Source organism: Muscardinus avellanarius (assembly GCF_963383645.1).
Source record: "Muscardinus avellanarius genome assembly, chromosome: 20".
In the NCBI taxonomy this organism is placed as follows: domain Eukaryota; kingdom Metazoa; phylum Chordata; class Mammalia; order Rodentia; family Gliridae; genus Muscardinus; species Muscardinus avellanarius.
Window position 1 is genome coordinate 26,304,690 of NC_137806.1, and position 27,239 is coordinate 26,331,928.

At 39.7% G+C, this 27,239-nt stretch overlaps 1 protein-coding gene across 1 annotated transcript in view; it reads right to left on the reverse strand.

The window, feature by feature from the left end:
* Window positions 1–27,239, reverse strand: part of LOC308277828 (uncharacterized protein) — a gene marked incomplete at both ends in the record, with an annotated part of 82,103 nt that overhangs the window by 37,553 nt on the left and 17,311 nt on the right. Inside the window, 4 exons of the mRNA XM_080717220.1 lie at window positions 10,724–10,873; window positions 11,121–11,201; window positions 14,113–14,180; window positions 24,513–24,595. Of these exons, the coding sequence (XP_080573346.1) occupies window positions 10,724–10,873; window positions 11,121–11,201; window positions 14,113–14,180; window positions 24,513–24,595 (382 nt within the window). The remainder of the gene's footprint in view (window positions 1–10,723; window positions 10,874–11,120; window positions 11,202–14,112; window positions 14,181–24,512; window positions 24,596–27,239) is intronic.

Here is a 27,239-nt window from a genome sequence, read left to right on the forward strand (position 1 = left end):
TAACAGCACCTATTACAAAAGAATGATATTAGTGCCTGATAGTCACAATTTTCATTGCAAAATTTTCAATGTGAGGGCAAAGTAGAGAGTGTAGCCTTGGTCCCAGTTCTTGGCTTGCTTCAGAAGTCCCATGTGTCCATGAACTCTGTTCTCTACGAACCTTATCTCTTCCAAGTGAAGGACACTCTGAAGATAGATCTACAGATAGGTCTCATTATTTTATGGCAACCCTGGTCGGCTCCATTTTTCCTTTTTCCTGAATTCCCAGGTGGGCCTGAGAACTTTAAATAAAATATAAAAAAATTTTTAGAGTTCAGTTGAATTTATCTATTTTGGAAAAGAGGATTAGAAAATAGCTTTTAAACAATGTATCCTGCCTAGTTGCTTGAAATCCTAGTACTCAGAAAGCTGAGACAGGAGGGTCACAGGTTGAAGGCCAGTCTTGCTAATTTAGTGAGGCTTTCTTTTCTTTTTCTTTTTTTTTTTTTTTTGGTGGTACTGGGGTTCCTGGAAGCCCTTCTATCTCCGGGCTACACTCCCAGACCTATTTTTACATTTTTATTTGGAAACAGGTTCTCCTAAGCCAGCGCGCGCGGCTAGCTTCGAACCTGCGCGATCCTCCTGTCTCTGCCTCCCAAGCGCGGGGATTACAAGCGTGCGCCACCACGCCCAGCTGTGAGGCTTTCTTTTGCAAATAAAAAATTGAAAGGGACTGAAGGTGTCGCTTGGAAGTAGAATGTCTCTGGGTTTAATCCCCAGTATTAAAAAGAAAAACAAGGAGTAGTTTATGGTTTTCTTTGAAAATATTGGATAATTAGTAGGCACTGTTTACAAGGCATTATATTGCATCTCAGTAAGAAATTTAACATCCCTCAACGCAAACTATCTGGGTTTTGTTTTTGTACTAACCTTCTTTGTGGTTACATTGAATTCTCAGTGTTAAACTTTTTTTTTTTTTTTTTTTTTGCGGGTCTGGGGATGGAACCCAGGGGCATTAGACCTCCGAGCTACACCCCCTGTCCTATTTTTTATTCTTTATTTCGAAACTGGATCTCACTGAGTTGCAGAGGGCCTCACTAAGTAGCTGAGGCTGTCCACAAACTGCGATCCTCCGGTCACAGCCTCCGGAATGCAGGGATTACAAGCGTGCGCCACCACGCCCGGCTCAGTGTTAAACTATAAATCATCATAAAAAGAACCAGAGTGTTGTGAAGAACACCTGTCATCTCACTACTTCGTAGGCTGAGATTTGAGAATCACAGGTTCAAGGCCAATGTATGGTAACTTAGCAAGATTCTTCCAAAATTAGGAATAAAAAATAACAAGACCTGGGTGTTTAGCTGAAGCTCAGGGGTAGAATGTCCCTGTGTTCAATCCCCAGTACCACCAAAAAAAAAAAAAATTAAAAAAAAATTGAAGATAATTGGCTGAAGTAGATTACAATCTAACTAAGAAAGTAACACTATAAAATTGTGTGTAGCAGGTATTTGTGCATTATTGATTAGGTGTAGGTTTTGCACTTCTTATTCTGGGACTGACAACAGAAATATCTGAATTTGCTATCATTTTTTCCCCAAGTCCATAGTTTTTACTTTTAGAAATTATAGCTCATAGCTGAGCACGGTGTCACATCTTTCTAATCCCAGTACTCAGGAGGCTGGGACAGGATGAGCACAGGTTTCATGTCAGTCTCAGCAATTTAGTGATTCCTTTAGCAACTTAGTGAGATCCTGTTTCAAAATAAAAAATTAGTGCTGGGTGTGGCGGTGCATGCTTGTATTCCCTGGGAGGCTGAGACAGGAGGATAGAAGGTTCACAGTCAGCCCCAGCTATTTAATGAGGCCCTTTGCAACTTAGTAAGACCCTGTTTCAAAATAAAGAATAAAAACTAGGGCTGGGGATGCAGTGCAGCTTGGAGGTAGAATGCCCCTGAGTTCAATTCCTGGTACTAAATAAAATAAAATAAAATAAAATAAAAAATAGTAGAAAAAGCTAAACAATTGGAACTCACATGAAGAGCAAATGTAATATACAAAGATTTTGCTTAATATCACAACCCACCCTCATCACAGGCAAGTCCTCCACATTATCTCACTTTGTTGATAAGACAGAGGCAAGTATAAGGAGATAGGACAGGAGGGGGAGATCTAGATATGACAATGGCCATTTGAGGAAGAAAATTAGAAAGAAGACCGCATTTCAAGTGACCTTAAATAAGTCAGTAACCTCTTTTACTTTCTCTATAAAATAAATCAGCAGTTGAACCTCTTTTATAGAAAGCTTGTGAGAATTCACTGAGAGTCCTGCCTGATATGTAGCACTCACTCAAATAGTAGCTACTGTTATTGGTATCATTGAGAGTTTTTTTCTTTTTTTAATATATATATATTTTTTGTGGTGCTGGGGATTGAACCCAGGGTATTCTACCTCCCAGCTACAACCCCAGCCTTACTTTTTAAATTTAATTTGAAGCAGGGTCTCACTAAGTTGCAGAGGGCCTCACTAAGTAGCTGAGGCTGGCTGAGAACCCGGATTCTCCTGTCTCAGTCTCCCAAGTACTGGGATTAAAAGCATGAAGCATGCGCCACCACACCTGGCTCTTTTTAAAAATTTTGTATTCGTGCATTGTAGTCATGTATCTTAATGGAGTACAAACAAATAGAGGCCTGCTTGCACACATTATTCATTTAGCCCTCACTTAGGGAATTTTCTTCTATTCCTGGTTTGTTGAGGTTGTTTTTTTTTTTTTTTAATCATGAAAGTGTGTTGAGTTTTGTCCAGTATAATCCTCCTATCTCTGATTTCAGCCTCCTGATATGTTAGAGGAATGTGCCATCATGTTTGTCTTGGAATACTGATTTAGATGTGCTCCTCCTACTTGTACTTTGGTGACCTTAGACAGAGAGATAAGACATAGCCTGTTTGTTGTTAAATAACGCCGTGAAACAGAAAATAGATTTAGTGTTTGGTTGGCCAGAAGAGAAAGATTATGGATCTCAAAAATCAGAGCATAGCCCTCACTGATGGTCATTTCATTCCTCTACTGGGATTCGGTACCTCTCTACCTGATAAGGTAACACTAGTATCTTAAGGTTGAAAGTTTATAAGAAAATAGATGTGATTGTGGTACTTGGGAGGCTGAGATAGCAGGATTGCAGGCTTGTGGAAAACCTCAAAAACTTAGTGAGACTCTGTTTCAAAGTAAAAAAATAAAATAGGACACACACACATCAGATAAGTGGAAGCTGGTCCACATTTCAGCACAGTTTACAATAGCTAAGTATGGAAACAACCTAGATGTTCACCGATAGATGAATGGACAATGAAACTGTGGCATATACATATAATGGACTTTACTTAGCCATAAAGAACAAAATTAATTCATCTACAGGAAAATGGGTGGACCTAAGGAATATTATTTTAAGCGAAATCAGCCAGTCACAGAAGGTCAAGGGTCATGCATTTTCTCTGATATATGGAAGCTAGAACAAACATAGGAAACATGAAGGACTTTGGTCAGATAAAGTGAAACAGTAAACTGGTGGAAAGAGATTAGAGTGGCAGAAAAATGAGAACAGAAAGGAGCAGTTCAAATAAGGTTATGTCAAGTTTTCACTATCAGACTCACTAACTTGTACAGAGAAGGAAGAAAGGAAAGGAAGCATCAGATATTTGCAGGGAAATATATGAGTGTATGTATATTTGTATCACTGTGAATCTCATGATGAATTAGTACGGATAAAAGTATATATAATAAACTGTTATTTAGTGAAGTCACCTTTTTTTTTTTTTTTTTTTTTTTGGTGGTACTGGGGTTCCTGGAAACCCTTCTACCTCCAGGCTATGCTCTCAGACCTATTTTTATATTTTTTATTTGGAAACAGGATCTCTCTCTCTCTCTCTCTCTTTCTCTGTGGAACTAGGGTTCCTGGAAGCCCTTCTACCTCCGGGGTACACTCCCAGACCTATTTTATATATTTTTTAATTTGGAAACGGTTCTCTTAAACCAGCGAGGCTGGCTTTGAACCTGTGCCATCCTCCTGTCTCCGCCTCCCAAGCGCGGGGATTATAAGCATGCGCCACCATGCCCAGCCTTAAAGTCACCTTTTCAAAGTGACGTATCTCAAAGAGATCTTTTGGACAGATTTTCCTCCAGTTTCTCCATCAAAACTTGCGTCCTCACTCCCACCTTCGTGCTACAGAGATGGCTTCTTTCCTTCATCACCAACCTCTGCTGCCCTCAGACATTTCTTTCTTCAGTTTCCTCCTCTCTCTGTGCCTTCCATAACTGAAGAATGCTCGGCTCTAAATTAAGCACTGGCTGAAGGAAATATTGTGGCCATCTCCACATCGGCATTAAGACTGTCCTGCTTATTATTTGTTTACTGGAGCAGCATTTTTAAATATTTTCAAGAATTTCTTCTCTGTACTAATGATTTTGATAACTGGTGTAAGAGGTCTAGCTTTTGGCCTTTCTTGGCTTTCAACGTGACTTTTTTGTGCTAGACTTTATCATTTATAGCTTTTGATTTTATATGAGAGACTTGTACCTTTTCTTTCAGTTGAACATTTAGATGCCAGTGTGTTGTTATTAATTGTCCTAATTTTATTATTTTGTGTGTCAGGACATAGGAAGGCCCACAGAGAGGGATGAAGGTAGGAGGAATAGTTGACTGATAAAGCAGTCAGAACACATAACATTTGTGGATTAAATTTGCTGTCTTGTATTGGGTGATTCAAGACAAATCACCTCTAATTATAGTAGTAGTACTAATGATCACTGACCAAAGAACACCACGGTATATAAAATAATCATACAATCATTAAAATGTATTGTAAGAATATTAAAAATATGGGGCAGAGACAAAATGTGAGCACATGCCCTGAGAAAATGGTTTGACCTCTACTTGTTTTACTGATGGTTGCCACAAACCTTTCATTTTTTTTTAAATGCAATGTCTAAGATATACAATAACATGGTGTACAATAAGATGGGTTGTGCCTGTATCCTTAGAGTACATATCTCTACTCCTAGCATTCATTTCTGCCATTCAGTGAGAACAGCTGGTTTTTTTTTTTTTAAAGAGTTAAGAAGCTGGTATCCACAGACATGCTTACCTTCAAATTGGTATCAATCTAGCAACTGAGAATTTGGATTTCTTACCATTTCCTAACTGATGGTAAAAGTGACCTTAACTACATGTACAAATATTGTGTTTTATGTATACATGTTTTTTTCTTAGGAGAATGGAAGTTTTGTGCTGGCTAACAGACAAGCTAGGAATGAGGAATATATTCTCTGAATAGTTTTTCTTATAGATGATTGAGATGGTTAGTTATAGAATGTCCCCTGAAGGGTTCATGTTTTTTTGTTTTATAAATTTTTATTGGTGCATTGTATTCCTACATATTAAAGGAATAAAAAAAAAACTTGTGGAGGTATACATGCACACATCACCCAATCAGCCTTTACCCAATCTCTAGCCCCTTTTCTCCCCCTCCCTCCTACCCATGCTTGGCTTCCTGATTGACTTTGATATGTTTAAGTGCATCATGTAATTTAAAGAGTTCCCCTTATCCTCCCTCTTATCCCCTCAGATATGTCACCTTCATTGGTGACATATTCTATAGGGTCCCTTCTATATCTAGAGTTCCTCCTGTTATCCATTTCTCCCTAATATTTTGCACATTAAGAAAAGCATCTGATTTCTTAATTTTTGTGACATTTCACTGTAAATGCCATAATTTTGTTCTCCCTTATGGCTGGGCAAAATTCCATTGTGTACATATCCCACAGATTTGAAATCCACTCATTCGTTGAAGGACATCTTTGCTGGTTCCACAGTTTGGCAGTGGTGAGCTGTGCAGCTATGAACATGGTTGTTCATGCATTAGTTTCATATTTTGGTTCTCATCCTTTTTGGTAGATACCCAGAGGTGGTATTGTTGGTTCATGTGGTAAGTTTTTCCTTCTTTTGAGGATCTTCTATACTGTTCTCCAAAGTGGTTGCACCAACTTGAAATCCCACCAACAATGTATTAGAGCTTCTATTTCTCCACACTTATTCCCACTTACTGAAAACCTGAAAGCCAGAAGGTGAGTAACTTTGACAGGATGATCCACTCACAACTAATTTTTTCTTAAATAGAGGTCACTTGGATATGGGAATCTGCTGAGAGATTAGGTGAGGCAATGGCAGCTTCGATTGCTTCCTGGCCACACAGCTGAAGAAACCCACTGGCCCTTTGCTGTGGAGCAGGCCCCAGTTCCAGGCCTGCAGTGCAACAGGCTCTGGTCCCAGCCTCTCTGGCTCGAAACCCAGGCTGCCTGTATGGCAGGCTCTGGACCCGGCCAGCAGGCTCCTGCCTGGCCTGCTGGCCCCTGTTCCGGGCTTATTCTGGTCCCTGTCACTGTGGGCATGATGTTTACAGAGGTTCCCATATTTACCTTCACATATATTTTAGTAGGAGAAAACAGCATGTGTCATTTGCCGAAGCTAAGAGCCCAATTCTCTAGCAGCAGTGGATTTTATCTCCCTACTGAAAGTGGAGGCTCACAGCCTCACCATGGAGAGCAAAATCCACTGCTCCAAGCATACCCTGACCCTCTGCGCAGCCATGTGCTGAGGTCTCCCGGGGACACCTGGTGCAGTGAATCAGCCCAGGAATATGGGCGAGGCTCCCTCCGACTTACCCTGGACATGTTTCTTACATCGTGTGTTGTCTAGAATTCCTGCACATGTGCAGCTAGAGCAGTTTACCTTTGGGGAGATATTTTTAAAAATTCTAGGTGGATTGGATTGGATCTGTCTGCCTCTCCCAAATACTGGCCACTGCCACTATCGCCATTTTGGTTCATCTCCACAAAATTTTTCTTACATAGTATGTTGTTCAGAGTTCCTGAGCATGCGGGGCAGGAATAGTCTACTTTTGGAGAGATTTTTTTCAAAAATTCAAGGTGGATTTGTTTGTATCTGTCTGCCTCTCCTGAATACTGGCCGCCACTGCTGCCTTCTTGGTCTCTCCTCAAGTATATTGTTGTTAAGTATTCCCGTGCCTGTGTGGCAGTAGCAGTCTGCTTTCTGATCTCTTCTGGGATATCCCTCCAAAAATCACTTTTCATGCAGTGGCGGGTGCTGCGTTGCAGTCATGCCTCTAATTCCGCCATTTTCCACTCTCTCTCCTATATTTCAGATAGGATGTGATGACTGGAACTGTTTCTGTGTGTTGTCCCAATCAGCTATTACATCAAAATCTGTTGTCCAGGGTTTCTCAGGGGGGTGCATATCCTATTCGGCTGCTACTAACCATCACCGCTGCGGTCCTGGTTGCTGCTGCAGCTGCAGCTGCAGCTGCAGCTGCCATCATCTTCCTCCCTCTTCAATTTTTTAAATAAAAGATAACAGAACATGTCTTTGGCAGGAGTTGGGAGCCCAAATACTTAGAGCAGAGGCCCACAGCTTCACCAGGGAGAGCGGGTTCGCTGCTCTGAGCGCAGCCAGCTCCAGTGCTGAGCAGAGAAGCATGGAGCCCTTGGCTCCTGGGACGCTTGGTGCAGGCCGACCTGACTATGCAGAGCTCCATCTGATGCGTCCCGAACATTTTTCTTACATAGTATGTTGCCCAGAGTTCCTGAACATGTGGGGCAGGTGCAGTCTACTTTCGGGGAGATTTCCTCAAAAGTTCAAGGTAGATTAGAATGAACTTACCTGTCTCTCCCCAATACTGGCCACCGCTGCCACAGCCATCTCCTCCATCTTGGTCCATCTCTTCTTTTTTATATTTTAGTTCGAAAGTCATGGCTATAATTGTCTCTATATATTGTCCTGATCAGATATTAAGCCAAAATCTGATGTCTGGGGTTTTTCAGAGGAATACCTGTCCTATTTGGCCATTAACAGTTGTGGCAGCCGTGGTCGCCACCGCCATCTTGGAGCCCTCTCCAAGGGTTCATGTTTTAAAGTTTAGAGATAGTGTAATTAAGCCATGAGGGTTCTAATGTTATCAGTGGATAAATCCCTAGTAATGGATTTACTGGGTTGTAACCTAGGCAGGTAAAGTGTGGCTGGAGAAGGTGGGTCCCTTAGATGTAACCTTAGGGAATGTACTTTTGTCCTTGAACCCCCTTGTTCCCTCTGCTTGTGTTCTCCATGACGAGAGAGCAGAGTTTTGCTCTCTTTCTCTCTCTCCTTCACTCCAGAATGCCCTGAGCTCTGTTGACCCGACCTCTTGTGGACTGAACCTCAAAATCTCCCCAAACTGTGAGCAAGAAAATCTTTCTTTCCCTAGGTTATGTCATCAGATATTTGTAGTTACAGTAGTGAGATTGTTAAGCAAGACAAAGATACTGCCCTTTTTATTTTTTCTCAAAATTAAATGCGGTGGGGACCTAGTGTGTTTGGTATGAATTCTCTAGGAGAACACTTTGAATTTTGTGTCAAGTGTCTTCTGTATTTGTCTTATGCCTCTGTTCTCTGAAATTTTACTTTGTCATCACATGATATAAATAATGGCTATAAGGGTATGTCATGTGTATCCTTCTAGCAATCAACTGAACTTAATGTAGTTTGGGAAACCTACAACACCAGTGATAAAAATAGCAATTTCTCAGGATTAAAAGTGTTCTTTGGGTGCTAAACCAAACTTTCCTATTACTAACTGCAAAGGATCCTGGCAAACCAGAACCAGTTTGTTACTATATATATATAATATTTATATTTATATAATATAAATATATATAATACAAATATATATATATATCTCCAAGACAAAAGGGAAAGTTGATTTGTGAAGACCATTGCTTCTATTTTAAATACTTCTCATTTCCTGGAACTCCCAATACTTCCTTTTATTGCTTCCTTAGGTTCCTAAAAGTAAGGTATTAGAGGCCACCAAATTAGCTATCGATGCTGGGTTCCGCCATATTGATTCTGCATATGTATACCAAATTGAAGAAGAGGTAGGACTGGCCATTAGAAGCAAGATTGCAGATGGCACCGTGAAGAGAGAAGACATATTCTACACTACAAAGGTATTATGTGTGTGGTGTGCTTGTATGCATATTTATTTAGTGTAATTATATGGAAATGATAACATGATTAAATCAATAGCTGTTTGGTGAAGTATTTCTTAGTGGTAGAACTTTTACTCACACATATTCATGTGATAAAAGTAGGATGAAAATAAGATGATGAAAAATAGGATGAAAATAAAGATGATGTCTTTGTCATCATTGGAGTGTCCAAATTTATGAATTTAATGCAAAATTGCTTTAATTTTTTAAGTTTCAGATCAAAGCAGTGTCATTCAACATGAACTATAGAATAAGACAGAACTGTGGTCAAATTATGGCTTTCCTTATCTCCTGGGTGACTTTCTAAAATTTCAATTTTTATTTTTTAATAAAGGGCAGTAGTAATACAGGAGAGGTCTTTGATTATTAAGAAGACTTAGATAAATGTGTTCTATTTTGTTAACACCTGTTAACATTTCCTAAACCCCTTCAATGATGTAAAACAAAGAAATATTAAGTCTTTTCTATTTGATTTAATGGCTAAAAGATTTTGGCTAAGGTTGCAAACCATTTTGTAAACTCAATTGAAAATAAGTCAGATAATGGTCATTATTATTTGAGAAACAACTTTATCTCTTGAATAACACCATTCCATGTTCAGTAGCTATACTGACAATAACCAAGCATATAATAGTCTATGAGTGTAAGAAAGATGAAAGGAAACCAAAGAAGGGAGGGAATCGGATTCCCCTGTGGTCGTCCATCTTCTACTAGTAGAGAAATGTCTCTCTATTATGTGAAACAAAACTGACCGAAGTACTAATTTTAAGGTTCATTTTTAACCTCTGCAGGTTTGGTGTACATTTCTTCAACCAGAGTTGGTTCGAACAGGCTTGGAAAGATCACTGAAAAAACTTCAGCTGGATTATGTGGACCTCTACCTTATTCATTTCCCATTGTCTCTGGAGGTAAATGACTTGTGTGCAGCTTATTACATTTTCCCTATACCTGATCTCTGCATCCCAACAAGTTTTCTTCATTTTTGTCTCATCTCTTTTCATTTGTAGACAGTATGGCCTGGGGGAAGTTTAAGACTCATTGTTAGGGATACATTGAGAGCTACTCAGGCTTTCCAGAACCCACATTAATCTTGAAAACAACAAAACCAAAATGATTGATCATGCTCGGTCTGTATGCATGTCCTTGAATCATTACATGTCCAGACACATAAGAAACTGTTTTACCCACAGCATGAGCAGAATCCATTATTGATGTATCAACATCATGTGTTTACTGCCTTTCTCAATGGGGGGAAGACAGACATTTTCTCAGAAGAAAGGACAGAGGCTGACAAAAGTAATACAAATCCTACTAGACCTCATTAGGATTTAGAAATATAAAATTTGTTAACAATATAAAAGATGAAAGCCTGGCTCTAAAGGACATTTCTTGCCACTTGCAATGCAAAGTACTTTTTTTTTTTTTTTTTTTTTTTTTTTTTTTTTTTACAAATATCAGTATACAATGTTGCCCTAATATCTCGCAAAAGCTAAAATCCCAGGCCCCAATATACCTGGCAGCCAGGACTTCTTACTGTACAACAGGAATTTGGTGAAATCTCCAAAATGATGGTTTCTATTCCAGCCTGGGGAGAAAATTTTGCCAAAAGATGAAAATGAAAAAACATTATTTCGAACAGTGGACCTTTACGGCACATGGGAGGTGAGTTCCTGGAGGAGTGAGCCCAGAGGTGGGAGTCAGGTCTGACCTCCACCTGCAGGACTGGGTGTGCAATGGCGACCTTGAGCCTCATGACCTTTATAAGGACTGTCCTGACGCAGTAGTGGGGAGCAGTGCATTCTGGGGAGGAACAAAGAGAAACCTTTCCTAAAACGGACATATCAGTTATTTCTTGCTGTCACTGTCTCTTCCCTGTTCTCTTAATAAATATTCTTCATCCAGGCAATCAATGCAAGTGGCTTCATTGGCATTTCTTGACAGTGCTTCTTTTAACAGTTATTTCTGATTTACATATTCTGCACAAATTATTCTTCCCAACTTTTTTCCCCCTGAAGGCCATGGAGAAGTGCAAAGATGCAGGACTTACCAGGTCCATTGGAGTGTCCAACTTTAACATCAGGCAGCTGGAGATGATTCTGAACAAGCCAGGCCTCAAATACAAGCCTGTCTGCAACCAGGTGGGCACCTCAAGTTCCTCAATTTCTGTTCTCCATTCTCTACTTACTGTACTCCTGCCAGGGTTTCCATTTGTTATATTGTCCTGCTCATTTTATCTTTGGGAATAAGAGTGTCTAACCGAGAGAACATAGAGAAACCTCAGCTATGACTCCACTTGAAAAATATCTTGGTGAAACATTGGAAGCATCTTGAGTTATATTATGTTTTGGAAGGAGGGGAGTCACACATGGTGGCGCACAACTGCAATCCCATAACTTGGAAGTCTGAGACAGAGGATCACAGGTTTAAGCAAGTTAACACCTCACAGGTTCAAGTCTCAGCACTTAGCAAGACCCTGTTTCAAAAAAATAAATAAAAAAGACTGGGGATATAGCTCTGTGGTAGAATGATCCTGGGTTCAATCATCTTTACAAAAAAAAAAAAGGAGGGGAGATGAAGGTTATCAAGGGGGCAGTAGTCATTAACCAGACCTCCGGGGAAGGCAGATTTATCCCTGAGCTATGAAAGACTACCTGAGGCCAGGTGTGGTGGCGCACATTTGCAATCCCAGCATTTGCGGGGGCTGAGACAGGAAGATCGTGGTTCGAAGACAGCCTTGGCTACGTAGTGAGGCCCTTTGCAACTCAGTGAGACCCTGTTTTAAAAATAAAGAATAAAAAATAGGGCTAGGGGTGTAGCTCAGAGGAAGAATGCCCCTGGGGTTTTATCCTCAGTACCCATCCCTCGCCCCCCCCCCCAAAAAAAAAAGACTTCGTGAGATTGGATCAGGAAAGGTGCTGTGGAGGGATCTGTGAAAGAAAGGTCATGAAAGTATGGGTGGGCAGGGGGTGCATGTCTGTAATCCCAGTACTTGGCTGAGACAAGAGGCTTAGACAAGAGGATCACAGATTTGAGTTCAGTCTCAGCAATTTAGGGATATCCTATTTCATAATAAAAAGTGAACAAAAAGGTCTGGGGGTATAGCTTAGAAGTAGAATGATTCTGTGTTTAACCTCCAGTCCAAAAATATAAAAGAAAGCAAAAAAAAAAAAAAAAAAAAAGAGAAAGTCAATAGTTAGGGTTATGGGGTTCAGCTACCTGGGTCCTTTGTCCTGGCATCTCTGCTTTTGAGTGCCTTTGCTATAGGCATAGCTAAAGAAAAAATAACTGGGGACTATGCAAGTCATTCAGTATAGAGGGAAGAAATTAGCTGGTAATAATAATTGTGGATGAAATCTACACTAATGAACTGTTGGCAGAATGTACAGCTTCTCTTGTGCTTGATCACATCTTACTCTACTTCTCTTCCTTTCTTTATGACATCAAGTGAAGCTCATCTATTCTGTGTCTGGTTTTGTGTTCTAAGTTACTTCTTTTTTTAAAAAAAAATTTACATTCATGGAATAAGGATCCCTTGATGGGAAAATACAGCTCATAAGAATCATGATTTTGGTATTTAATTAGAGAAAACTGTGATTTCCAAATATCTATGTTAATTTTTTTTTTTTTTTTTTTTTTTGGTGGTACTGGGGTTCCTGGAAGCCCTTCTACCTCCGTGCTACACTCCCAGACCTATTTTTACATTTTTATTTGGAAACGGTCTCTTTAGCCAGTGCGCGGCTGGCTTCGAACCTGCGCGATCCTCCTGTCTCTGCCTCCCAAGAGCGGGGATTACAAGCGTGCGCCACCACGCCCGGCCTTATTCTTTATTTTGAAACAAGGTCTCACTGGGTTGCAAAGGGCCTCACTAAGTAGCTGAGGCTGTCCACAAACCGCCATCTTCCTGTCTCAGCTTCCCAAACGCTAGGATTACAAACCTGTGCCTCTATGCCTGGCAAAAATTTCTGTTACACCGGGCTCAGGCATTTGTTACTTACAGTATGTGTTACAATGGATTTTACTCATTACTGCTCTCAAGGCAGAAACCTACTTACATATCACCAGTGAGATCACTACCAAACTTTGGCCTTTACACTCTGCTCTCATAAGTCTGGCCAATTTCTTGTTTGTGGCATGACTCAGCTTCCAAGGCTGTAAGAATTTTTTTCCTGGTTCCAGGTATGGAATACTTTCTGTTTCATTGTAGCAGAAAAGATCTGGTGCATAGAACTGTTTCTTCTCAGGAAAGTGTTATTTTCTTTATTTATTTTTCTAGAAGATGATAAATAATAATTTTTTAAAAAAGTGCCACTTAATGTGAATTTACATCAGATTTTAACAAGAGCTTTTAATAAAAAGTTTATCTTATTTTACAGTTCTCTTTCCTATTTTTTTCTTTTTTTGGTACTGAAGGTTGAACCCAGGTGTAATCTACCTCTCAGATACACCCCCAGCCTTTTATTGTTGAGGCTGGTTTTTGAACCTGTGATCATCCTGTCTCAGCCTCCCAAAGTACTAGGATTATAGGTGTGCACCACCACACCTGATTCACTTTTCTATTAATATGAGTATTTCAAATAACCTGATAACTTTCTATATTGTCCAACTACAGGTAGAGTGTCATATTTATCTCAATCAGAGCAAACTTCTGGATTTCTGCAAGTCAAAAGACATTGTTCTGGTCGCCTATAGTACGCTGGGAACTTCACGAGACAGATGGTAATAAGGACAAATTGCTTACCTAAAATGACATTGTTGATGGACTATTTTTAGTACTACAATCCTCAGTTTTCTTTAGTTAACTCTCAAATGTCTCAGGAAAAAGGGAGAATTTGCATTTCTGAGAAGATCTCATAAGACATTGACAATGCTAGTCCAGGAATCTCTGGTCTAAAGCTGTTTAGATATACATTAGTCTGATTTGGAAGCTTCATCAGAAAATAAATACTTAATCTCAGGAGCTCAACTTTTCTCCTAGGGTGAAGCAGCATTCCTCAGCTCTTTTGGAGGATCCAGTTCTTGGTGCCATAGCAAAAAAGTACCAGCAAACTCCAGCTCTGATTGCCCTTCGCTACCTGTTACAGCGTGGGATTGTGGTCCTGGCCAAGAGCTTCAAAGAGAATCATATCAAAGAGAATACAAAGGTGATGAAGAGTATGTAGGCATCAGAGATTCTATACAGTATCTTTCATGTGTGTGATTCTTGGTCACTTCTCTGAACATATTTAGGCTGAGTTTTAACTTCTCTGTTCTTGTTGTTACATGTCTGATTTATGGGTATTTGTACCATTTTCCTCTTGCTCTCATAGCAGTAGGAAGGACAATATGGCTGTATGGTATTAGGATTAAATAGAAAACAGAATTATTTTGGATTCAATATTAAGCCAGCGATGGTCTGCGTAATCCTGTGAAAATGCTATTTATTTTTTGTTTTTCTGAAATGTGGGCATTGGATAAAGTAATTTTCACTCTGTTAATTTTTATGGTTTTATTTTGCATTTTGTTGACTATGCATATAGTTTAATATTTATACATCGACTCACTATTGCTTACTAATGGAATATAGAAATATAACTGTATTCAGATAACTTACTAAATCATATTCAGAAAACTTACTAAAGCTATTGTTCAAAATTTAGTTTCTAGATTTTGTTAAGATAAGTTCTATTTCTTATCCAGTTTCTCCTTCCTTCGTTCCTTTGTTCCTTCCTTCCTTTCCTCCTCCTCCTCCTCCTCCTCCTCTTCCTCCTCCTCCTCCTCCTTCTTCTCTATCTCTATCTCTATCTCTATCTCTCCCTATCTCTCTTTCCCCCCCTGCTTTCTTTTATACTGAACCAATAGCATTCTACTTCCAAGCTACATCCCAATTCCTATTTTGTTCTGATACAGGGTCTCACTATATTGCTTTTAATACCATTTTTCTGTAGTGTTGTAGAGTTTTAATGTATTATGTAAAAGCTTGCATTTTCCTTTCTTTTTAACCTAGCATTCCTTGAGTGTGTTGCTTATATCACCAATAACATTTGGAAACTTCTCATCTATTTTACTTATTTATTTTGATGGTGGGGATCAAACCCAGGGCCTTATGCATGCCAGGCAACCTCTCTGCCAGTGGGCTACATTCCCAGCCTTTCTCGTCTATTTTAAGTATGGACTCTGCAGCAGCAATTGGATTCACTTGTGTTTCCTAAATTGATACAGCACAGCCTAAAAATAATGAGATCTTCTACTTCTGTGGTAGGTTTTTGAATTCCAGCTGGGTTCAGAAGATATGAAAATTCTCGATGGCCTGGACAGAAACTTACGATATTATACTTTTGATTTGTAAGTAATTTCAGTGACGATGTTATTCCACCACCCTCTGCTCGGCATTCTTCACCACTCCACTGGGGCTTCTCTTTCCTCATCGAAAGTTCCTCTTGTGTCCAGATAACTCCCTAGCTTTTGCAAAGAGAGAAAACATAAAGTCTCCATCCCATGCCTCGCAATTTCTTGTTAAAAACACCTGCATCAAGCATCAACACCGTGGTCCAAGGTAGAAAGTGCCATCTCAATATTGGATTGATCCCTAGATATCCTCAATTTAATGGCTTTTGTACATTCATTTCCCTCATTTTCTTTTCAGTGGATGTCTGTTCATTACCAGGCCCTGCTTCTATCCAAAGAATGGCTGGTATTAGTGAGATTAAAAGAAGTTTATTTTCTCCTTTAATTTTACCATAAAATGCATTGTTTTTTACTTGTATTGTATAATGCTAGTTAAGCACAAAAGTGAGACCATTTGATCATATCAAGAATTATCCATCCCTGCACTTGGGAGGCGGAGACAGGAGGATCACACAGGTTCGAAGCCGGCTTTGCTGTTTCCAAATAAAGAATATAAAAAATAGGTGTCTGGGAGTGTAGCCCAGAGGTAGAAAGGCTTCCAGAAACCCCAGTACCACAAAAAAAATTATCCAAACTACATGATATATGTTTAGTGTTCTACCTCTGCACACATATTTTGTTGTATCAGAACATGGGGAAGGCTGCACAAACTTAGCTATTTTTATTTTACTTGTTTTAGTGTGCACTATAACATTAACTATTAACACTCTACCTCACTTGCTGAGTCAGAAACGGCTGGAGAAAAATGGTCTATAGGTTACCCCATTTCCTTTTCCTTCTATGCCACCATTTTCAGTTTTAGTGTTTTTTTTTTTAATATAGAGGGATGAATTAGGAGGGTATGATGCAGTTCTTTGATTATCTGTGGTCTGAGAATATCATTAACTTCTTCCGATGTTTGAAGAAAGCCCTGATTTAAAAAGAAAACATGCTGTCTCAGGGTTGTTAGCTCACTTACTTAAAAAAATGTTGGTTTTGATTTTTTGAAATATAAAGATCACAATGCAGAGAATACAACATTTTAGAGAAGAGAGATGTGAAACTAAAGGAAAATGTGTGTGTGTGTGTGTGTGTGTGTGTGTGTGTGTGTGTGGTACTGAGGAATGACTCTAAAGCTCCTCTGACACTAATCTACACACCCAGTTATATATATATATATATATGTGTGTGTGTGTGTGTGTGTGTGTGTGTGTGTGTGTGTGTGGGGTGTGGTACTGAGGAATGACTCTAAAGCTCCTCTGACACTAATCTACACACCCAGTTCTTCATATATATATATATATTTGTGTGTGTGTGTGTGTGTGTGTGTGTGTGTGTGTTGCCAGCTAATGGTTCCAGGGGGATTTTATCTTCAAACTACATCTCCAGCTTCATTTTATTTTTTATTTGGAAATGGGTCCTCGCTAAATTGCTGACAGCCACACTAAGTTGCTGAGGCTAGCCTCAAATGTGCAATCATCCTGTCTCAGCCTTCCAAATTCTGAGATTACAGGAGTGTGCCGTCATACCAAGTTTATTCTTTTAGCCTGAAACCTGCTGTTGCTATATTGCTGGAGTCTCACAAATTTGCTGAGGCTGGGCTCAAATCTGCAACCCTCCTGTCTTAACCTCCCTAGTATTAGGATTACAGGTGTGGGCCATAGCATCTGGCTTGATAGACTATGTTGGATGTAATGAGCAGGTAGGGGATAACGAATGAATTGTAAAATGGAAGTGAATTTGCTACTAATAACCTGGACACTTTAAGTACTTTTTAGCTTTGTCTAACATCTGTACTTAACCAGTTCATAAGAAGAATAATTCTTTTTCCATTCGGGATTGGAAAAGGAATGGGATAAGAGATATTGCTTTCCTTTGCAGACAGATATGGCCAAGGCATAAAATATACTTGAATTTTTGTCTATATGTCTTCTGTGTGCTAAATTTGAATAATTTGAATAATTGAATAATAATTGTTATATTATTTACTAGAAAATCATGCTCATGAAATTAAGAAAACCACATTCTACAACTGGTCAGGAAACAGAATTATAAAATATAACCTTAAGGGTAACTTCATATCAATCCCTTTACCATTATAAAAATGAAATCACTGAAACCAAATATGTCATATTTGTTTCTCATTTCAGTTTTTCTGAACATCCAGATTATCCGTTTTTTGATGATTATTGACTTTGAGATGCTGGAGACTGGACATATCACTTCTAGCCCATGATATTAGTCAACCTGAAATCAGCCAGAGATGATCATAGATCAGGAAAAAAGGGGTCTAACTTTTTGTCACATCCTGAAAAAATAATAAAAGTTATAATTTTTAAAGATTCTTGCCTAGTCATGTCTAAATCTTTACCTGACAGCAAATCTGGCCAAAAGAAAAATGTTTCTAGAAAGTGAGTGAAATTTGTTCAACTTTCATTGAATTGATGAGTTGTCCTGATTTGAACATGTAAACCGGCAGAGGGAATGAAAGAATGAGGAGAAAACAAACAAGTGATTTCAACTCTTGATCAATCAATTATGCGATGAATGGAGGTGGGTTAGAAACCACAGGGCAATAGAACTACTTAGGGCAGCGTGTGTTACAGTGAATATTTTCTAGATGAAGCAGTTACAGGTAGTAAACATCTGAAAGTAGTCACCTGAAGTTTGTTGTAGGCATGAGTCAATTTGTGGAGAAGTAAGAACTTCAGTAAATTGCAAAGATGGGGTTGTCGAAATCAATAATGAAAAGTGAAGCCAACATATCCTGGGTAGAAATTCAAACAGAACAGAAGAAGGGAGGGTAACAAGAAGTGCTTCCCGGCCACACAGTTGCAGGGAATTGCTGGCCCTTTGGTGTGGAGTTCCCAGTCCCAAGCCTGCCGCACAACAGGCTCCGGGCCTGGCCTCGCCGGCTCCAGACCCGTGGGCAGGATGTCTACAAAGGTTCCCACTTTTACTTCCATAAATATATATAATAGGAGAAAAACAGCACATGTCAGTTGCAGAAGCTGGGAGCCCAATTCCCTAGTAGCAATAGATTTTATCTCCCCACTGAAAATGGAGGCTCACAGCCTTACCATGGAGAGTGGGATCCGCTGCTCCAGGCACGCCCTAGCCCCGAGCACAGCACAGAACAGTGCATTGGCCATGAGCGCTGAGGTCTCCTGGGATGCCTGGCACAGCGAGCTGGCCCAGTCTTACAGGTGGGGCTCCCTTCGACATGCCTCAGACATTTTTCTTACATAGTATGTTGTCCAGAATTCCTGCGTATGTGCAGTAGGAGCAGTATACTTCCAGGGATATTTCTTCAAAAATTCAAGATGGATTGGATGGGATCTGTCTGCCTATCCTGAATACTGGCCACCGCCGCTACCGCCATCTTGGTCTGTCTCCACGAAACTTTTTCTTACGTAGTATGTTGTCCAGAGTTCCTGAGTGTGTGGGGCAGAAGCAGTCTACTTTTGGGGAGATTTCTTCAAAAATTCAAGGTGGATTGGATTGGATCTGTCTGCCTCTCCTGAATACTGGCTGCCACCACTGCCTTCTTGGTCTATACTAGAGTATGTTATTAAGCATTCCTGTGCATGTGCGGCAGGAGCAATCTGCTTTCTGATCTCTTCTGGGATGTCCCTCCAAAAATCACTTTTCTTGTAGTGGTGGGCGCCACGCTGCCATCTTGCCTCTAATTCCGCCATTTTCCACATTCTCTCTTATATTTCAGATAGGAAGTCATGACTAGAAATGTTTCTCTATATTGTTCCAATTAGCTATTAAATCAAAATCTGTTGTCCAGGGTTTCTCAGAGGGATGTATAAACTATTCGGCCTCCAGGAGTGCCATTGTCTCCCAGGCTGTTTGGTGCACAGGCTGACCCAGCTATGCGAGGTTCCCTCTGATGTGCTCCGAACATTTATTTTTCTTACATAGTATGTTGTCCAGAGTTCTTGAGCATGTGGGGCAGGTGCAGTCTACTTTCAGGAAGATTTCCTCAACAGTTCAGGGTAGATTAGGATGAATCTGCCTGCCTCTCCCCAATACTGGTCACCGCCACCACCACCATTTAGGTCTGTCTCTTCTCTATTATATTTTAGGTAGGAAGTCATGGCTGGAAATGTCTCCGTATGTTGTCCCAATCAGATATTAAACCAAAACCTGGTGTCTGGGGTTTCTCAGAGGAATACATGTCCTATTTGGCCACTACAAGCTTTCACTGTCACCATTTTGGCCCCACCCCCGTGTCCATTTTCAGCTATGGCACAGGCATGCTGGTCTGAGCCCTCTGCTGACATGTTCAGACAAGTTTTTCAAGCTATAAGCTGGCATATCTGGACAAATTCTCGAGTTATTTTGTCTGAGCTCTATGCCGGCATGTTAAAATAAGTTGTTTAAGAGTTCCTAAAAGTTTGTTTATATCCCATGCCCTAAACAGAAGTGTATTCAGTTTGTCTACTTATAAAATGTAAAGAAATGTGAGATACCAGGCAGAATTATCTCCCAACAGGTAGTTAGAAAATTCTCTGAAATGAAGTTTTATTTTCACTCATAGTTTACTTTCACTAGACTGAAAACATGTACATGTGAATTATTTTTAATTCTTTCAAATTTGTTTATTAATAAAAATGTCTAAGAAAAGGTATTCAATAAAGTTTTACCAGAAGAATGAAATAACAATAGATACAACCAACTAACAAAAATGCCCCAAATTATTTGATCATTAATAAATTAAATAAATTAATATGAATCACTTCTTTTGGATAAGTAAAGTATACTGGAAATATTGAATATAAGCTTGGGAAAATACTTGTGTTGAGTAAAAGAGTATTGTATAGTCCATATGTTGAAGAAGATTCTAATTTTTTTAAAAAGCATGCATAAACACAAACATACATTTGCTTAAAGAAATTATCAAAAAATGCATCAAACTTTTTTATTTTAAAAAGATTTTAATTTATATAAATTGCTTTATCAGAAAGAACCTCATTGTGAAGCACTTATATTTTAAAATAAATATGTTGTTTTAGATTTGATCTTAAAATTTACTTATGTGTTTTCTTCAATTTGTATTTGTTAAACACATAAAAAACTATTTTCTATCTAAAACTGCCTATTTAGCTAAGGATGGTGGTGTACACTTGTAATCCTAGTTAGTACTTGGGAGGCTAAGACAGGAAGATCACAGTTTTACAACCAGCCTTAGCTAATTAGTGAGGCCCTCCACAACTTTTATTAAAGAATAAAAAACAGGGCTGGGGATGTAGCTCAAAGGCAGAATGCCCCTGGGTTCAATCCCTAGCACCCCCCAAAAAATAGGCCTGGCTTATTTTAAAACTGCATATTTTATTCTTTAATTACTTCAAATCAGTATCTCAGAGAAGACAAAATAAATTGAAAGGAAGAAAGTCCTTTAAAATAATATGCATTGGTGTCGGTACATGGGCTAATGAAATCATCTTATGAAGGAACACACTGAGTCTCCTGAGGAAGCTCCAAGAAGGACAAAGGACTTTCAGTCAGTGTGTCTTGGACCAAGATGTGGCCTTGGCTGTGGTCTCATACTTCTGCCAAATTAGTGTGTTTTAATCGATTAGCCCTAAAAAAATGTATATTCTTTGTAACCAGACGTGGTTGTAGAAGACCTTGACTTGGTTATTTTTGAGAATGTAATCCATTGTGTTATACTGCATAGTGCTGTCACATAGTCTGTAACTTCTAATAACCTCCTGGGTCCCTCTGGGGTATATAAACCTTGCACGCCCCAGAATAAGTTGACTACTGCATTAAGACTTTAGTCCGTCTCATCTATCTGGCTTCGCAGTCCAGGTTCAACAGTGACTTAGAGAGTGATGGTCAATGCATTGGCTTTCCTCTCTCTTTAAAAACAGGAAACATTCACTTATGCTTTGCTCCCTAGCTTTGGAACGCTGAACATTTAGAACATTGGTGTCCCTATACTATCTCATGAACAGGATCAAATGATTCATTGATTTAAAATATGATTTGTAAAGTCTCATGAATTTCAAAGGCGTTTGTTATATTTTAATACGAGAAAAGGTAAGGCAAATGGCTTGAAACTTCAGGCTTTGCTTCTCAATCACCTCCACCAAATACACTCCGGCAGGGATGGCCAATGGTCCACAGTCAGTATTATTCAGAAAATGGATCATAAGGGTGACCCTTAGTACTAAAAGAGAAGAAGGGGTGTTGGTTTAGTCACACTTTTTCTCCATGCTGTCAAAGTGAGGGTGTGCAAATTCAGTAATAAGTAATGTATCTTTAAGATTATCTGCTTATGTATTATAATTTATAACTTGAAGAATTATGCACCATTTAAAAGAATAGAATGTGCTGTTAGAACTGCACTGTTACTTTGTTTATGTGGTTGAAGCCTCGAGAGACGAACACATGAAAATTATCTGCATTTGATTTTGTTTATGTCACACAATTTTTTTTTAGAAGTTATTGTAATCCTAAGTGACACTTAGAGGACGTACAAAGAGGTAGGCAGATCAGACTAGCAGGCCACGGTGGGAAAACTTTATTTCCTGAGAGGCAACAGATACTAACTTCCTAAACGTCTGAAAAGACAAGACCTCCCGAACGTCAAGTGGTAAGGAAATCAGAAACTTCCTGAGAGAGTTATTAGAGCTTCACAAAACTCCAGTTGTTCCTGCTGATAAGCTATCCCAGGATATTTCCCAGAGAGTCCAGGACACAGCATCTGGAACCCAATCGAGAGGAGACTCAAAGATGGACACTAGGCAAGTACCAGGAAACTGTCTCTGAAAGCCCAAGTGGAAAGGAGTCTCAAAGAAGTCTATAAACCCATCGACTGGCCACTCTAAACAGTTATCCATTCTGAGAACTGTTGTCTTCTGGGAGCTTTCCTCTCTCTTGCAGGTCATGGTGGCTCTGAGAGCAAGCTGTGTGTGATTGGTGGCACTTGGCCCAGGCAACCCTTGGGTAGTGATGAAAAGACACGCACTGGACACTGAGGCCGAATGAGGGCCCTAGGGGTGGGCTGCACCCATCTTTGGTAGATCTTATGAACTTCTGGAGAAAGCAGTTTACAGTTGATGGCACGTGGCTTTGGCTACTCCCAAGGAGTGTCCAGAAGACAGCTGCCAGACTCCAGAGTTGCCATTGCCAGTGAGGATGGATGCCTTTTCCCCCTTCCCTCTTCTCTTCACAGTAAACCCCTGCTCACCTTCCTGTTGTCTGTGAGTTTCATTCTTTGTACTTCGTAAAAAAGAGCCCCAGTAAAGCCGGGCATGGTGGCACACGCTTGTAATCCCCGCACTTGGGAGGCGGAGACAGGAGGATCGCGCAGGTTCGAAGCTAGCTGCGCTGACTTAAGAGACCCTGTTTCCAAATAAAAGTATAAAATAGGTCTGGGAGTGTAGCCCGGAGGTAGAAAGGCTTCCAGGAAGCCCAGTACCTGTCGGGGCCCGCTCGGCTAGACCGGGATGGGGCGGTGGCTCAAGATGGCGCCTAGGCATGTTGCCAAGTCACGAGGCTCACGAGACTGGCGGTGCCCTGAGCCTGCGCAGTGAGCCCTATCAGCCACCCTACGGATGATCAGTGACACAGCGCCTCGTGCTACCACCTATGAGAGGGTTAGAAATGTGCATGCCCTAGCTGTGGGAAGCTTGGGGTTGGTGGAGTGATGAGGGAGGGGTTATGAGACTGATATATATTTGCCTGCTGTGTGCATAGTAGAAGCATTAAAGAGGAAGCATCATCAGCAAATCGGCGTTCGTGTGTTTCTTCCCTAGGCTCTGCTGGTCAGAGCCTTAGGGTCGCGACAAGTACCACCAAAAAAAAAAAAACCAAACAAACAAACAAAAAAAACTTTCCATTTCAACATATTCTGAGAAGGCTTCACAGTAAATGAGACAGGAGTAATTAAATGTACTAAGGAGAGAATGAAAGAGAGACAGACAGAGAGAGAGAGAGAGAGAGAGAGAGAGAGAGAGAGAGAGAGAGAGGAGAGAGAGAGAAGAGAAAGAAATGGAAGCTACTTTGAGGTGCAGTACAATTTCTGAGTTTGCAGTCATGTCCCTGTTTCTACTTGAGCACACACACACTCAGCTGCCTCCCTATGTGCAAACTGCAAACACATGCCCCAGTTCCCCTGATCACATGTGTGTAAATCCAAAGCACATGCAGTTCTATGGGGGGTGAGAAATGTCCTAGGCTGTGGTGACAAGTTCTCCTTTGGGTGCAGCTCATGTCCTTAGATCGTAAGAATGGTGGCAGGGAGGACTGTGTTGCTCTTTCCCACTGTTTGTTCAATCAACACATGCTGAGCACCCGCAGTGAGACAGGGTCCTCCATCAAAGAACTTCTGATTTACTGAGGACTTCAAACGTAGCCCGATGGATTATCCCTAAAAAATGAGATGATCTTTTCTGTTGTGATTCATAAAGATATTGTTCAGAAAGTAGCATTTCTATTTGTTGCCCCTTTTTTGATTCTTATTATCTTCCTAATTTTTCCTTTCAATGGATTGTCATTCAACAGCATGTTTATTTATTTTTATTTCTTTCTAAGATCCACGCAAATAATATATTCTATCTTAATTTTACTTTTTTGTATTACTGGAGATAGGCAAATATTCTATCACTGAGTTGCGCCACCGGCTTTTAAAAATTTTTATTTTGTGATAGAATCTCTCAAAGTTGTCAAGGCTATATACTAAAATGTGTGATCTTTCTGCCGCATCCTCCTGACTACATGGGATTTCCAGTGTGGACCACTGAGACTGACTTTTCTTTTGATTTTAAAATGAATCACATGCCCCTTAATATATATTAGCTCATCACCACAGTACTTATGTCCAATGAACAAGGGCATAAAACAAATCAGTTCAGAATGGAAAAAGCTTTGGCAGTTTTACAGATGGTTTTCATTATGAGCTTCGGAGAAAACCCCTCCACTCAATTCTACAGGGAAGGTCCTGTTTCTCATCTATAACTAGAATCACTTGTGACTTTCTAGTTTAGGGAATTTTTGGTTGTCTGTTAATCGGCATGCTACAGAAAATGACCCATGAAGCTATCTAAAAGTCACTTACAATAGCAACTTATTATATCGGAAATTTCTGTTGAGATTTTCAATTTCTTTCATGTCCTCTGGAGTCAATTCAAAGTCAAAAACCTGAAGGGAAAGAAAAAAATCACATTAGACATTTCCTCATAGAAGTTGGCTGGGAATATAAGGTCTTTTGAGGTAGGAAAGCAGCAAGGAGTATGTGTGAGTGTGTGTGTGTGTGTGTGTGTGTGTGTGTGTGTGTGTGTGTGTGTGTGTTACTGGAGATTGAATCAGGGACTTGCGACCTCTGGCTACACCTTCAACCCTTTTATCTTTTTTTTTTTTAAACAAGGTCACACTAGGTTGCTGAAAATATCACTAAGTTCTGAAGCTAGTCTTGGACCTTTCGTACTGGGGCCACAGATGTGTGCCACCATGCTGGCAGCAGGATGCTTGGATCGTTTTAAGGGAAGGATTTTTGTTGTCATGGGCTTCCAGATGTTTTGGGCCACAGAACTCCTGCCAGAGTTCTGCCCCTCATCCTTTGCCAACCTTATTCTCTTCTGCTCTACCAGACAAACGAAAGTTATACAACCCATCAATTCCAAGTCTAAGTGAGATCCTTGCAGTAGATAAAGAACTTAAAACCAAATATTTATTTCCTAATAATAGGCATTGCAATAATGTGGATAAAATGATTTCTGCCTTCAAACTTAAAGTGTGCTGATTTTCCCCCTCATCATTCCCTAGAACTTGAAATGAAGCAAGCCTAGGAATAGACAACTTCTCCTCAAAAATCCATTGACTTGAGCCGGGCGTGGTGGCGCACGCTTGTAATCCCCGCGCTTGGGAGGCTGAGACAGGAGGATCGCACAGGTTCGAAGCCAGCCTCAGCTACTTAGTGAGGCTCTCAGCAACTTAGTGAGACTCTGTTTCCAAATAAAATGTAAAATAGGTCTGGGAGTGTAAGCCTCTGGGTTCTACTCCCAGTACCACCACACACACACACACACACACACACACACACACACACCCATTGACTTGAGAAAAAAGCATTCCTTGATTAACTTTCATGTGTGCTTCTCCCAACCCTGGAACACTATCTATTTCCATCTTTTTTTTTTTTAACTTTAAAAATAGAACATGTCTGGCTGATCTTCAAGACACATGGGTCTTAGTATATTCAAGGAATTTTTCCATTTGAATAAATCTCTCCTAAATCCAGCTCTATTATTATTTGACAATCTATAGTCCCTGATGAAAAGTTCTTTATTAGAATAGCAGAGATATTTTTAGTGAAATATTTAATCCCATTATTTTATCCAGGAGAAAACTTAATGGAAAAATTGAGGTCCTTATCTATTCATTCATCTGTTTTATATGTTTCCAGAGACATACCTCTTCACTTATTTATTATCTATATGATTGACTGTCATCCATCTACCTGTTCTATCTATCCACACATTCATGTATTCATGAGTCATTCACCTTAAAAAATTATCCTCCAGAAGTAATATGGTTGTCTTCAGAATCTGTATTGACATGCTGAGTTGAATTGAAAATAAAATGAAAAAGTATCTAAATGGTTTATCAATACGAATTATGTTTGTCTATAATTTTTTATGAGTTGATGAGCTTAATCAAAAGATAGTAGTTAGCAGGGGCGTGGTGGCGCACGCTTGTAATCCCTGCGCTTGGGAGGCGGAGACAGGAGGATCGCACTGGTTCGGAGTCAGCCTCGCTGGCTTAAGAGACCCTGTTTCCAAATAAAAAATATAAAATAGGTCTTGGAGTGTAGCCCAGAGGTAGAAGGGCTTCCAGGAATCCCAGCACCACCAAAAAAAAAAAAAAAAAAAAAAAAAGATACTAGTTTCAAGCTGGGCGTGGTGGCGCACGCTTGTGGTCCCCGTGCTTGGGAGGCTGAGACAGGATGATCACAGAGGTTCAAAGCCAGCCTCAGTTACTTAGTGAGGCTCTCAACAACTTAGTGAGACCCTGTTTCCAAATAAAATATAAAATAGGTCTGGGAGTATAGCCTGGAGGTAGAAAAGCCCCTGGATTACACCCCCAGTACCACTAAAAGATAAAAAGGATACTAGTTTCAGAAGCAAATACTTTATAAGATTCTCCAAAAATTATCTATTATTTGACTTTTTGATTAAATTTTATCTGCCTTCTTAAAATGCAAAGAAGCTTATACAGTATTTTAGATTTTTTATGGATTCAAAGCAAGTATATAGAAGATCATTAATTCATCTAAGATAATGGAGTGCATGTAAAATATTTTTTAAAAATAATATTAAACCAGGTATTGTTGTGCACTCTCTGTAATACCAGTACTTATGAGGCAGAGACAGAAGGATGGCAGTTTAGTTATAAGCCTCAGTGAATTAAGGAAATCCTTAGCAACCTAGTAAGGCTCTATTTAAAAATAAAAGGCATTGGGAGTGTATCTTGGTAGCAAAATGCCCCTGGATTTTCCCAGTACCACAAATAACATTAATCACGGACTTATTAATTTGTTTAATCTGTAAATTTTTATCTCATCTCTTTTCTGCTACCAGCTCTACAAGGGATAAAGGTGATAGAAGATAGCCAGAGAAAATCACTATACATAGGTTCTCATAATCCAGAGAGCACATTGACATATTAAAAAATTTTTTTTTTAGTTATGAAGAAAAAATCTCAACAGAGACATGCCAATTACTACAGAGGTAAAAACAAATGTGTTGTGATATTCCATTGGTTTAAAAAGGCAGCTAATGTTATT